Consider the following 13,801-nt stretch of genomic DNA (forward strand, 5'->3'; position numbering starts at 1 on the left):
AAGAGCCCCTACTCCTAGCTTTCTCAAGATGAACTTCGACGGCAGCGTCGACGGGTTAGGGAGCAGCGAAGGTGCCAGATTTGTTATTAGAGACTAGGATGCCAAATTAGTAGCGGCCGGGTTTCGACGGATCTTTGATCAGACCGTCACCATTGCCGAGCTTAGAGCAAAATAGGAGGGCGTTACTCATGCGAGGCAGGTGTTGGGTGTAGATTGTATCCTCTTTGAAGGGGACTCAGCCACATTGACCAAGCGGATTCAGAGTCGGGGGCCTGCTGCCGGTGGAATGTGCATGCTCCACGATATCTGTAGCCTTCTGGGTGGCAGCCTATGCGACTTAGCACTTCGGAGAGTTTATTTGAGAAAACCACATATTTATCCCATCTTTCTTGCATTATTTTCTTTTTTTTTGATTTTATGAACTGTACTCACACACCGTGTGAGCTGCCGATGTATTGTAAAAAAAAAAACCTCACGATCCAAAAATGATGTTTTCTCGGAGTTTCCATATTTCACAAACTCTCTTTTTTTAGAAAATAGCTCTTTTTTTAAAAAATAATCTTGTCGAATATAAATATCTCCCTACGGTTATAATGCCTGTTATAGTATAAGTGATGGCTAATATTTTAATTTTGTATTCTTTGCTCAATAAAACAATATTTTTTGAAAAATCAAATCTTTTCAAAAAAAGATTATCTCCAACAAAAGAAAATATTTGGACAATATGTTGTTATTTTAGTTTCTTTCCATTCTAACACTATTATAATAGATTCATGGTGGTTATAACATTTGTTATTTTTATGCGAACATAGTTTCAAATTATACATAGGATAAATAATAGTTGTTAGAACTATCATTAGCATCAGCTATAACAAAATAGCAAGTCTATTGAAACAACGACAACTGTCATCTTTTTTTTTATATTTAATTTGAAGGTCTTCCAATAAAAAGAAAAGAAGAAAAAAAAAAGACGGGACGAATCTTTACGATCAGCCTCACCGATTGATCAAAAATATAAAAAAAGATGCACTTGCTTAAGGTATAGAAGTTTGTTTTTGCGTATTTCGAATGGATATTATGTATCATAGGGTCATGCATTGAGGCAATCATTAAAAACATTTTTGTGTGTCAAAAAAATATTTTTCTCTACTAAAATAAATCGCAACCATTCAAGTTTATAGCAATCGACAAGAAAGTTACTAGCGAAAAGCCTATTGTTGACTTGAAATTTAGCTCATTGTTGGCTTGCTTGATCAGCAAACAGCTCTTGTTCATAAATACAGCTCACATATTTAGAGTTTTCATGCAACTTGAAATGCAAATATATAGTTAAATAATATATAATCTTGTATTATCTACAAATTATGGATAGGTAGCATTTAATTTTATGTTATTATTAAATACACATAATTTTTATTTTAAGTAGAGCAGCCATCAGATCTAAATCAACGGCTATACATTGGAACCATTAGATTCACAAATCTAATGGGTCCCTATATTCACAAGTATAAATCTGTAACCAGTGAGGAAATCGATTAGCTTAGATAGATATAACTAGTCCACTTAACAAACAAAAGGATAAAACAAAAGCATAATCCTGACATAATACCAAAATCTTGTTGATGATATGATTTTTTTTCAAACAATGTTTCTTTGAATAAAACTCTTTCTGAATAAACTGTTAGACAAGAATCATTCAATATATTCCTCTTTCTGTTATGATGTAAAATAAACCAGTATTGAGACAGTCAAATGGGAGAAAAATAAAAGTTCTCTTGTCCCCCTTCCATCCTCTCCTCTCCCTCTCTCAAATGTTTCACAGCAGTGGGTGCCCAGCCGGCTCTGTCCTCCCCTGGTTCCTGTCTTCACCTTATTCTCCAAATACACCTTGTTAACATCTCCCTCTGTTTGAGAGAGAGAGAGAGAGAGCACCAGGTTAAGACTTAATGGTGGCAAATGCCATGGATATTTTTCAACTGGTAACAACCAACAGACCTAAATGATTTCCCAAGTATCGAATCATAGATATAATGAGATGTAAAGATAAAGCTTCTACGATTCAAAAGAAGGGATGAGGAACCAGAGTTCAAAGACAGGAATACATTTACATAATGTGCAAAAAAGAATAAATGAATGAAAATAAATGTATTCAGAACACTTCTGTATTCCTTAGGAGGTGTCTTTATCATATGAACCAGCAGTTGGCAACTAAATAAAATGTAATCAGTCCGAGTTGGAGTCATAGAAGTCACTCAGACATGGCGTCATAACCTCTGACTCCAATATTTGCACCACCCGGTGCATCGTGGGCCGTTCCTCTGGGGCTGAAGAAACACACTGAATGGCAACAGATAGCAAAGCATCCAGGCTTTCAAGCTGCACTCCCTCACAGTGAGGATCAATTATCTCTCTTTGACGGTTCTCGAGGACCAAGAAATTCAACTGCAGCAGAAACAGAAACATATTAAATGACACTTCGGTCAAAAAGAAAAAAATAAAGAAGAGGATGATGATGATGATGATGATATGAGTGTCAAATCAGATATTCCAGAAGCCATCTTCTCTTTAAACCCCTAGCAGCATGATATTTATGTTACGCTACAAAAGATGAACCCGAGACGATTAAATGAATCAAACCTACATAAGATGATTATGCTCACTACAGCATTACCCATATATTTATGAGAAAACGCTTCTCAAGTAGTTCTTTACAAAATGCAGGTCTTAATCAAATTGATCACAATATAAATTCTTTGTTTTGAGATTCCTGCTTTTGAAAGGCCCGAAGGTTGGCTCTTAACGGCATCAATTAATCAACAAATGAAATGCCAAGAATAACCATCAAGGCTTTGTTCTGCCTATTCACTGTAGGCTTTACGTGAATCCACTTTCCCTAAGCATACTACTTAATGCTGTCTCTAATGTTATTTTAAGCTTCTCCATAATCCTTTGTCACAACTTCCAATCATGCCATGCTACATTAAGACTTTCCCTCTTCTTACATCCTCCAAAAAAGATTAACCACCCCTCTCTACTGAAATCCCTCCAGATCTTTGTTGTACATGCCCATACAATCTCAATTATTTTTTCATAAATCTACCTCGTGCTGACTCCTGCAGCTCCTCTATTATACTTATTCCACACCCTATCCCTCTTAGTTTGCTTTGCCCAAAATCCATCCCCGCTTTCTCAGTTTTTTCTGTTATCTTCAGTTTGTTTTTCCAGGCACTCTTTAATGCTCGACATTCCTAATCCTACAACATTGCAGGATCCTTTAGCTATCATATCTTTTGAACTAAATTGCATAATAAAAGACAGATGTGTCTCAACACTGAGAGAATAGTAAAAGGGCCAGTCTGGACTGCTCCAAAGACACAAAAATATCACACTTCAGCAGAGTAGGTTTAAACTGCACATGTTAGCTATATAACTTTCTATTTGAGAACTAGGTCAAATCTTAAGATTACCTTGAGTAGAGGATTCCCTAGCACCAAAAGAGTCATACAGAAATACTATGATCAAACATGCTAGTACTTCATGTGAAAGGAAAAAAAGCTATTTTAGAAAAAAGAAAAGCAACAATTCAGATCTATAATAGATGTCTAAGTTGTTTCCCTCCAATAACCCAAATGGTCTAAGAGTCGCCTTCAAGATCCTTTTGGAGATCACATATTGAGAAACATAGGCTGGTGGAAGATATTGCAAGTGCCCAAGTGGTTATGACTATTGGAGGAGGTTAATCAGTTGCTAGAGAAGCGAAGCACCGGGTCGGGTCGGGTCGGGTCGGGTCGGATTTGAATTCAGCCAAAATTCTATATGATAGCCCTAGGCATGACCCAAGCCCATCTAAACCCACGAGGGGTCAATTCTGCTGAACCTTTGCCCAGCAGGGTAGACTCCTTTGACCTCACTTAACCCTACTAACCCAAATACAGCTGGTTCACATCCACCCTATCAGCTGTCTCAGGTTTTAGAAACCTAGGATAGGAAACTATATTAAAAAGATTAACTTAGAAAAGGTAAATCATCTTTAGACACCAATCATTTCAACACAAACAAAGGAAGAAGAAAAAATCCTGGCATCTCATGACTAAAACAGCATAAATAAAAATCAAGATGGATGAATTTTAAGTCATATCAGCACAATCATGTAATTACTGAAGATAAGATAGAAAATAGCACTTCCTCAATCTTCTCTCTCCCAAACTCTTGGAATTTTCAAATCCAAGCAAATAAGCATTTGTAAGAGATTATAGCTGCACGAGTACATTATCAAGAGAAATCATGCATATGTTCAAGCAAAAGAATCCAATAAATGCAAACACCAGCAAACATAAAATACTTTCACTCTCCTCAAATATCTTGTCAGTGAAGATCAAGAAAATGCAGTGCAAAAGATAGAAAAGAGATCGGTTAACTCATGAAGGTGAAAACATGAATTGGTACCAGAATCATATATCTTTTGACAGAAAGAAAATGATTATCAGAGAATTACCCATCCTACTATATTCAAGCCTTTCTCGATGAATGATGAATCAGTGGGTCGTTTTCCACTCAATACTTCCAGCACCAGGACTCCAAAGCTGTACACATCTGTTTTTTCTGTTGCCCTACCACTTTGCATGTACTCTGTAGATTCAACCACAAGTAAACAATGTATAGGACAAAAGACACTGCATTTTTCATATAGTCAAACCACTTTGAGAAAAGATGAGAACTGGAAACACAATTTTCCATGTTTATAAACAAATATAACTATGCCTAAAAATCATGGTACATACATATTGGATCTACTAACTGCGTCCAAAATCTGTTCCACTGATATCTTATAGAAAGCCAGAAGTCCATAATAGCTTGTGATTTCAAAGAGTTCATCAATTTCTAAATAAGTTTTTAGGGTTACTCTACTGCATAAGGATACGATAAATCATATAGTGGTCTAAGAAAGAATTTTACTGAAGAGTGATGAGACCTCTAGGGAAGAACAAGATTTTAAAATCCACATCTTGAATTATGAAAACCATTATAAACAAAAGAAAGTAGCATCTTAAAACAACCACTATTCACAAACTAAAGTCATTAAGCTATTTACCAGGAGATGTGGACACTGAGAATCAATGGTGCAAGAAATAGAGGAAAGCATACAAAGTTGATGTCTGTACATGAAACTAATGAAATTCAAGAGATGAAGCACCAGAAAATCTGCTATCAGCACTTGCACTGCGATACTTAGAATAAGAGCAATAAGGAACATTGTATCCAGCGGAATGGAGAAAAAGGATTCATGTAGCCAACCCCATCTAGTTTGAGATTAAGGCTTAGTTGAGTTGAGTTGAGTTATGGAACACTATATTCAAATTATAAAAGATACACTATATCGTAATTTAGTTTCAAGATTTGAGATGAAAATGAAGGCAATTAAAACCAACAATCAAACGATCTCATATAACATGCAAATGTAATTATGACTAACATATACAAAAAATATATCACTTAGACTAAGAAATCGCTTAACAATTCATAGAAAAAAAGGTATCATATTACGCACTAAAATGGGTACCAAACATGAAATAGGGTTTGAAAACTTGGCTTTAATTTCTGTTATGGCAGGACCTGACAGGTTTCAGTTAGAGCGATTTAGTGGGCTCGAGTTTCAGAGTTTTGGCCATATCTAAGGAAGTTCAGATATACGCAGCCTTATCTGTGTAAAGAGAGGTTGTTTCCATGTTTCCAGCCCGTGATCTCCATGTCATAATGGAGCAAACTTAGCTTTGCGCCAAGGCTCACCATCTTTTGGCCAAAAATAAGGAAAATGGCAAAATAAAAAAAGGGAATATATATATATATAACATAATAGGATATTATATTGTTTGAAATCTTTGGGTTTATTGTCTTGGTGTTTACTATATGGTGGCCTGAAAGGATCAAGTATTATAAAATCTTTAAGAAACTGGTAAATATAATAATTATATTAATTCAATTCTTTCATAACAATTATTGATCCTGATGGAGAGAGCTCCATGTCCAAAACTTGGGAAGTAAATACCAATTTAATGGGTAAGCATAACATCCATGTTACATAGTAGTGAAACAGAAGAATCCTTATTAGCAAAATTTGTTTCAAGTAAAATGCGATGGATCCTTACAAACTCAATCAGAATTCCTATAAAGGGAACCTAATTTTGCACAACATGCAGACAAACAATAGAAAGCCACACTAATATAAATAACAAGGATAATATATCTTGTTAAGCAGGAGACGTGATGGTGTTAAATAAACAAGTGATACATTATAATTTTCAAGAAGTGTAGGGTTTGAAGAGACTTCTTTAGTCATTCACTAGGCTTTTCAATCAAGAACAGTGAAGCAATTCCACCCATTAGCTCAAATATTCCTATGTACAATATTGGTTGATGCAAGAAGAGTGAAAAAAGGATGCGAAGGTCAAGACCCAAGATTAGTTATTGTAGAATTTTCGCCTAAAGGCCCTTCTTAATGGCTTTTCTTGGTTTTTTATGGGTCCCATTGATGGGTGAGTTGTATTCCAAAGTCTATGGAGGCTTGACTAGTCCAATGGATGTATGATTTTTTGTCGACTCCTCTTTGTTTTCTTCTTCCAACTACCAATATAATAAACCCAAACATCAAAAAGGTGTGTTTTGTGTGTGTGTGTGTGTGTTTTAGTTGCGTTGGAGGAAGAGAAAAAGAGGAAGGTGAGGGAGGGAGTGCTGCATGAAAAACTACTTAACTGGTACTGAAAATCATCATTGTTACAATGCCTTGGAAAAAAATGATAATTGCATGCATGCAATCATATTAGCTAACAATAGAGCAAAGCAAGTAGCTGAGTATTTAGATTCTAGAGTTTCAAAGAGATTAAAAAGTAAATATTTGAATATTTAGGTCCTCGAATTTGGAGCAGAATAGATGCAAGCTACATCCATATTTCTGAAACCAATTTTAAATTATTGGATACATATTTTGTCCCATACCTGGAGCAAGATAACCAAATGTTCCAGCAACTATTGTGGTAATATGAGATTCTTCATCCTCCAACAGTTTTGCAAGTCCAAAATCAGACACACGAGCCTCCAAATTTCCATCTAGTAATATGTTGCTTGACTTAATGTCACGATGTATGATTCTTGGTGAACAATCATGATGCAAGTATGCAAGGCCTTTTGCAGCTCCCATAATAATATTAAGACGTGCATCCCAGTCCAATTGTTCGGATCTTTCTGCCCGATCAGCAAAATAGATGTCACACCATTAAGGTTTCCACTATAATATCTAAACACAAGTCCAAGAACATAGTACCACAATGACGTAGAACTACTAACTAAGCTTGCTGCATCTGATCAACTGACAAAATAATATATAACAAACACACAGTCTAAACAGCACAGGACACAGGAGAGTCTGGCAAGATTTACCAGTTAAATCAGTAAATAGAAATGACATTCGACAAAACAAGTTTCACTGGCTATCTTATAGTACTGAAATTGGATTTTGAAGTTGCATGCCTATGAATATACATATCAAAGAACTTATAAAGACTTTTTTTTAAGTTTACTGTCAAGACAATGAAGGGAAACATATTTTTCTAAAATCTCAAGTGTAAAAGAACCACAGATGGCATAAAAATTCTGCATCAGCTGACAAAGGGGTCATATGACTCCTTTGTTGTGTACAAGGTTCTATACCAGCTATAACGCAGCAAACAACTAGATCTCTCATATTTCACTGTTGTTTATCCAATTCATTGATAGTGGATTGCCTCAAAATGTCTCACAGCACATCAACTCAGTATCAGGTAATATAGGGTTCATACAATCCATGCAATTGTCCCGTAAAACAAAAATGAAATAGTAAATTCATTTCTCTATCCTTTTTTCCCTCATTGCCCCCAACAGTTTCGAGCAAATTCTTAGAAAAGTCTACCTTGGAAGGGTTTCGCCCATAAATTCCAGCACATGAAGACCAACAAGGCAAAGCCACCAAATTCCACATTAAATCTAAATACATTTGCAAGAAATTCATAGAAAGATCAAAAATAATATGTGGTTGCAACATTAGATCCATGAAGAATCAATACTCAGAAAAACCATTTTACAGACCTTGCCTTTCTACGCTCTTTGGGAAGGTTAGAACCTTTGCTGGGTTATTCTCTAGTTGAATGAGGTTATGGATGTAAATAAGATGAGCTCAAACAATCCAGGCATAACTTAAGCTCAGCTTGTTTTGTACCTAAGTCGAGCTGAGTATATCAGCTCATTTAGATTCAAGCAAAAATCCAAGTCAAGGTTCACAAAACTGGGGATACTCAGTAATGGGGAGGGGTGGAGGGGATACCGAGTGTCCATCCATAGATCCGACCCTTGTACCGGGCTTACCAACATTGTACCAACTTGGTACTGGTATAGGGTCTGGTACCAAGATTGAGAACCCTGATTGAGATGCTCATAAACAGTTCATTTAACAAATCTATTAAGAACCTTAAATGGGCCCAGATAGCAAGACACTTAAGGAGACACCTCACCTCGGGTGGGTGCCCAAACCGTCCAAACTAACAACCAAGGTTCGTCGTCTCAGTATTGGACCCATATTGATACCATCCTATTACGGAGTTCGTATGCGGTATGGTACAAGATAGTAAGATGTACCGAGTGTTGGTACGGTATAAGACATAGTATCGGTTCAATACCAGTACGGAACAGTACCAACCGATACAGCGAACCTTGTAACAACCTTAAATATGCTTGTTGGATTAAGTATAACTTCTGTGAAATAACTAACACCCGTGCATAGAATTGCAAATAGCCATAATCTTGATCACAAAAAGCTTATGCACATCGAAAGCAATTACCACTTTACGTGTCACTTGCTTTCCAATATCTTGTTGCACCTTATATTTACTTTAGTATATTTCTTAGAAAACACAAAGCACCCACATTTTGATGGGAAAGGCTTGGATCCTGATGACTTCAAAAACAACCAAAAGGAAGCTGATAAATGTGTATATGCAAAGTACTATAGCCATGAAATTCAACATTAGATCATCAGGGTAGAGGACATCTTAGTTCAACAAATGTCTCAACTTGTCTTATTTTAAGTATTGGTTGATGCAAGAATCCAGTGTATTTTTAATAGTTATTATAGCTGGCCTGCTTATTATTATTTCAGTGTGATCGATCAAGGAGAAGGAAGAATTCACTCAACCCACTCAACTCGAATATCTCAAAAGAAAATTAGAAAAGATGAAAAAATTGCGAAAGTAGGATTTATATCCCATTTTCTTTATTGATGATCCACACCATAAATTGCGGTTCATAGCCCTATTTATAACAGTAGAGACATCTTCCCTTACACAATTCAGGTACGATTCCTCTTCTAGTTCGAATAGAACTAGGTTTCCAAAAATAAATATGACTAGTAGAAATAATCATGAAAAAAACTAAAATCCTACAAGAGGTAGGTCTCAACTTCTACATCAACTTTGTCTACTGTTGTTTGACCTAATTCTTCACGGATTAGAGGATATGTTTGATTAAAGTCTTTCCCAAAAAAAAGCCTTTTGATTTGACCGGCCTATTTCAGAGCCCAAATGATGAAAATTTAGCCCGTTTCAATCCCCTAAGGGTTGGCTCTAAGACATAGATCTCGAAAAGTTATCCGGTTTTTTTTTAAAAAAGAATCTTAATCAAACATTGTATGATCAAGTTATGGCCTCCAAAAATTTTGCGCGTGACTCGGCTTCCCAATATGACGGATCTTGCTCCTAGACCCTATCTAGCTCTATCCGTAGTGGCCAAAGTGGCCTACATTAAGTCCAGTGATCCTGCTAGATCACAGTTCCCTTTATAAACTCATGACTGACAACACATGGACTAAAATCAGAAGTCATGTTGTTTCTAAATTAACAGCTCTACCAATTTCCAATGCAAATGTTGAGATCATAATCAGATGGTTTTGTAGCATCTAACAATAACTTAACCTGATTGTTGTCATTTTAGTATGATTTTGCACTTCAAACTTGTGCCTGGTAATATATAGACTAAAATCTGGAAGTAATGTGGTTCATAATATAACAGTTTTAGCGGACTGAAATGTGAATGTTGAGATTACAGTAAGATGATTTTGTAGCATCTATTAATAAGTTTCTACTAAAGCTGTCTGATAAAGCACATAAATTTTCATTTCTTACCAACAAAGAGAGGACTGAGAGAAGTTAAGTCACTAAGGAAAAGATGCATATAACAGATAATACAATTAAAAAAGCATATGTTAAGGTTATATCAAATTATAAATTATGAGGACGCATTAAGATCTAATAGAATGAAGCACTGATCATTTATAATGTTAAACAGTGACAAACTTGACAAAGCTAAAATGCAAACTCAACATGCAAGGGATTTGGATTTGCAAGGCCAATAACAAATTACAGAAGTTCTCCATGTGGTGCACCCCCAATTACCAGTCTAGAAAAAGTATTGATAAACCAGATACTTAGCAATTCATACTCCACCCACCGGAAGCAGTGATTATACATATGAAAATAGTAGTACAGTTCTCACCATGTAAAACTTCATCCAAGCTTCCACCAGGTAAGTAATCATAGATTAACAACTTCGATGAAGGAGAATTACAATATCCACGGAGATTGACCAAATAACGATGCTTAATGCTCCCCAAAATCTCAAGTTCCCGATCAAAGAAACGGTCTAGGCCTTCATTTGTCTTCATGATTCGCTTCAAAGCAAACACATTTCCATCATCCATCGCAAGCTTGTACACAGTTCCAAAGCCTCCAGTACCAATAATGTTTTCATCATTTAATGTCTCCAGTTTTCTTAGGATATCTTTAGATGAGTAGGGCAAGTCCCCATGAAACATTACAATAGATGCACCTGGGACAGTACCTAAGTATAAGAAAAATTTTCCTATTTTTCTACTCCTGAATGAGACAACGCATGTCATAATATTCATAGAACTAAGGAGGGAAAAATCCATCAATACCTTCACTGACATCCATTGCAAGACCGCTGATGTCACCTTTACCAAATTTCTTGTAAAGAAAGCAGCCCCAGAAGCACATTAGTGCCACGAACAGTAAAGCACAAACTGTTGCAACTGCACTTATAACAAGCCTAGTAGAATTCTTCTTACCCCCTTTGTTTCCTGCAGCAACATATTTCTGCCACATGTAAGGTCCAAAAGTACAACAAGATAATTTGTAAGGGTCAAAGCCACCAGATTACTTAAAATCCAAGGAAATTTCTACAGGCTAGGTCCTGCCAGTCAAAAGGCCTCTCACCCCCCCCCCCCCCCCCCTTCCTTCCAAAAGGCTTGAATTTATAGTCTACTGAACCGGAGTGAACCGCCCGGTTCACCTCATACCAAACTAGTAACCAACCAGTACCGGTTCAGCTAACCTTGCTTGAATCATTTATGAAAAATTTTAAAAATAATGAAAAAAGAGTATGAGCATATAGATACAAAAATAACTAGAGGTCAACTACTCTCGTTGCACCGATCTTTACCGCCTTAACTAATTAATGTTTCATTTTCAGCATAATATGATACTAATTCAAGAATTTTGGTAATTTTGCATACAATGATTTGTCTATTACCAATCAAGGATAACATAATTTAAACCTTAGCAGGCATAAATCACTGCTTTGAAAAAAAAATGGGTCTTCAATTTCACTCTCTTGAAACAAAAATAACATAAGATGATATGTACTCTCAGCCTACCAAGTACCTGAAGTGGGAGGCTGAGAATCTATGGATGGCGGCTGAACCTCATCTTTGCACACGACACCAATTTGCTTCCCACATAACCCACGATTTCCAATAAAGCTGTAGACATATGCATAAAAGTAGAAAACACAAGTATGGCTTAAGTAGTATTGATATCATAGTGTCTAATCTAATTCATTAATTAGCATGACCATCTATTTTTGAATATTAATTGAAATAGTTAACTCGAGAAATGAAACGCAGCTCCCTTGCCAACAATAAAGACAGAAACTAAATTGGTATTTGTCAATCAATATTGTAGTGCAAAGCATGAAGCACAACAGGCAACAAATGACTATACAGAGAAGCTAAGGCACGGGAGAGCACAAGGCAGATTCCACAGAGGATGTTATTTTAAAATGAAGGCATTAACAGATGACATAGCATTAAGAAAAGACATGCATCATATTCCAATGCGCCCGGAGAATCAGGGATGGTCGAGTCAATAAGGACATCACTACCTACAGAGAATTATTTACACAGCTGGCATCAGTCCCAGAAATTTCTAGAATATTTAAAGAGCATGCTTTGATGTACTAGTAAATCATTATATTTAATGATTATTTTCCTAAAATTAAAAGTTACAATTTTGTAAAATCAGGTGTTTGGTTGTGCAATGAAAATTCATAACTTCCTAAAGTGAGAAGTTATATTTCAGTCAGAACTGATACAAACCAGCAGCCACTTTCTGAGTTTATGCAGGATTTGACTTATGGGGATAAATTTATTGTATATATGGGCAATCAGTGGTGCTTTCTTGTCAAACCTTAAGAAAGGACACCAGTCAAGCCTTACCACTAAATGCCTAAAAAGAAACTAACTGCAACATGACAACAGTTAATTCAAACCACAGCAAATACAAAGCACTTAACTTGAGAAAAGCAGTCCATCAAGTGAAAATGCACTTTAAAATATACATTCCAAAAATAAGCAAACAATACTTACGAAGTTTCTGTAAACTTGATAAGCACACCATCAGATGGTATCACTCCAGTCAAAAAGTTTGTTGATACATTGCTTCAAGAAGATTGCAAAGCAAATCAATTTTTAGCTTTATATGGGAGCAATCATTCATTTGATGGATATAATATATAGTTAAGCAAAAGTAAGAAACTCACAGTGATCTAAGTTTGGGCAGCTTATCAAGTGATGGAGGAATAGATCCGCTCAGAGTGTTGCTGGAGATATCCCTAAAAGAGTAAGAAATGAGTATACAATAAGAATCGCTCACTCAAAATCAGAATTGTAATACACTAGATTGTTTTGCAAAGATTTTTTTAAATTTTATGGACACATGGGGAAAAAAAAGATGGTTACCAAGAAGTTTTATAACAAAAACTTGCACCACAATAACTTAGTTTCCACAATTTGCCTTTTTATATTACCCAAAACATAAATATCTGATAGTGACATCATATTTTACAAGAGATCATCAAATATACACACAGCAAAAGGCACCAAAATATGTGCATGAATGGAATTAAAATAGGAAAGCATGAGAAGAGGCATGCTAAAGTTGCATATCATATTTAATTGGCACACTTGAGGCACAGACTTTCAAGTAAAAAATAAACCTAAATAGATATTTTAAACAAATTTAATAGATACTAATGTTGCGACAATTAGTACATAACAAGCTCATATAGATTGTACATTATCAGTATTATCAGGGAAAATAGAAACTAAGCCAGTAAGGAAATGCCGAGCTCAGCATGCATCCATCACCTTAGAGATAACTTCATGAATCTCAATAACCAATACAAATATATAACACTCACAGAGTCTCAAGTTCCAAAAGGTTACCCAACTCCAAAGGGATAAATCCACTTAAGTAATTTCCCTGCAAATATCTGTTAAGCAGTTGATAAAATTAGTTATCTTGCAAATGAAATGTAATCTGCGATTGTAAATGAGATGCAGAGGCAACTATTATTAACTGCTTTTATGTAAAACACATAAAACATGGCCTAAAGAGCACAGTGCATAGCATGCCCCCTCCCC

The 13,801-nt window shown here is 35.8% G+C and overlaps 1 protein-coding gene across 1 annotated transcript in view; it reads right to left on the bottom strand.

Moving 5' to 3' along the window:
- Nucleotides 1-2,003: 2,003 nt before the first annotated feature.
- The window catches only part of LOC103716644 (LRR receptor-like serine/threonine-protein kinase FEI 1), a 32,393-nt gene continuing 20,595 nt past the window's right edge, over nt 2,004-13,801 (bottom strand). Inside the window, exons 7-15 of the mRNA XM_008804727.4 lie at nt 13,579-13,650; nt 12,919-12,990; nt 12,746-12,817; nt 11,763-11,860; nt 11,018-11,179; nt 10,576-10,908; nt 6,994-7,239; nt 4,496-4,629; nt 2,004-2,442 (exon numbers count right to left, since the gene is read on the bottom strand). Coding sequence (XP_008802949.1) covers nt 2,224-2,442; nt 4,496-4,629; nt 6,994-7,239; nt 10,576-10,908; nt 11,018-11,179; nt 11,763-11,860; nt 12,746-12,817; nt 12,919-12,990; nt 13,579-13,650 — 1,408 coding nt within the window. The 3' untranslated portion in view covers nt 2,004-2,223. The remainder of the gene's footprint in view (nt 2,443-4,495; nt 4,630-6,993; nt 7,240-10,575; nt 10,909-11,017; nt 11,180-11,762; nt 11,861-12,745; nt 12,818-12,918; nt 12,991-13,578; nt 13,651-13,801) is intronic.

This window comes from Phoenix dactylifera, chromosome 5 (assembly GCF_009389715.1).
Source record: "Phoenix dactylifera cultivar Barhee BC4 chromosome 5, palm_55x_up_171113_PBpolish2nd_filt_p, whole genome shotgun sequence".
NCBI lineage: Eukaryota > Viridiplantae > Streptophyta > Magnoliopsida > Arecales > Arecaceae > Phoenix > Phoenix dactylifera.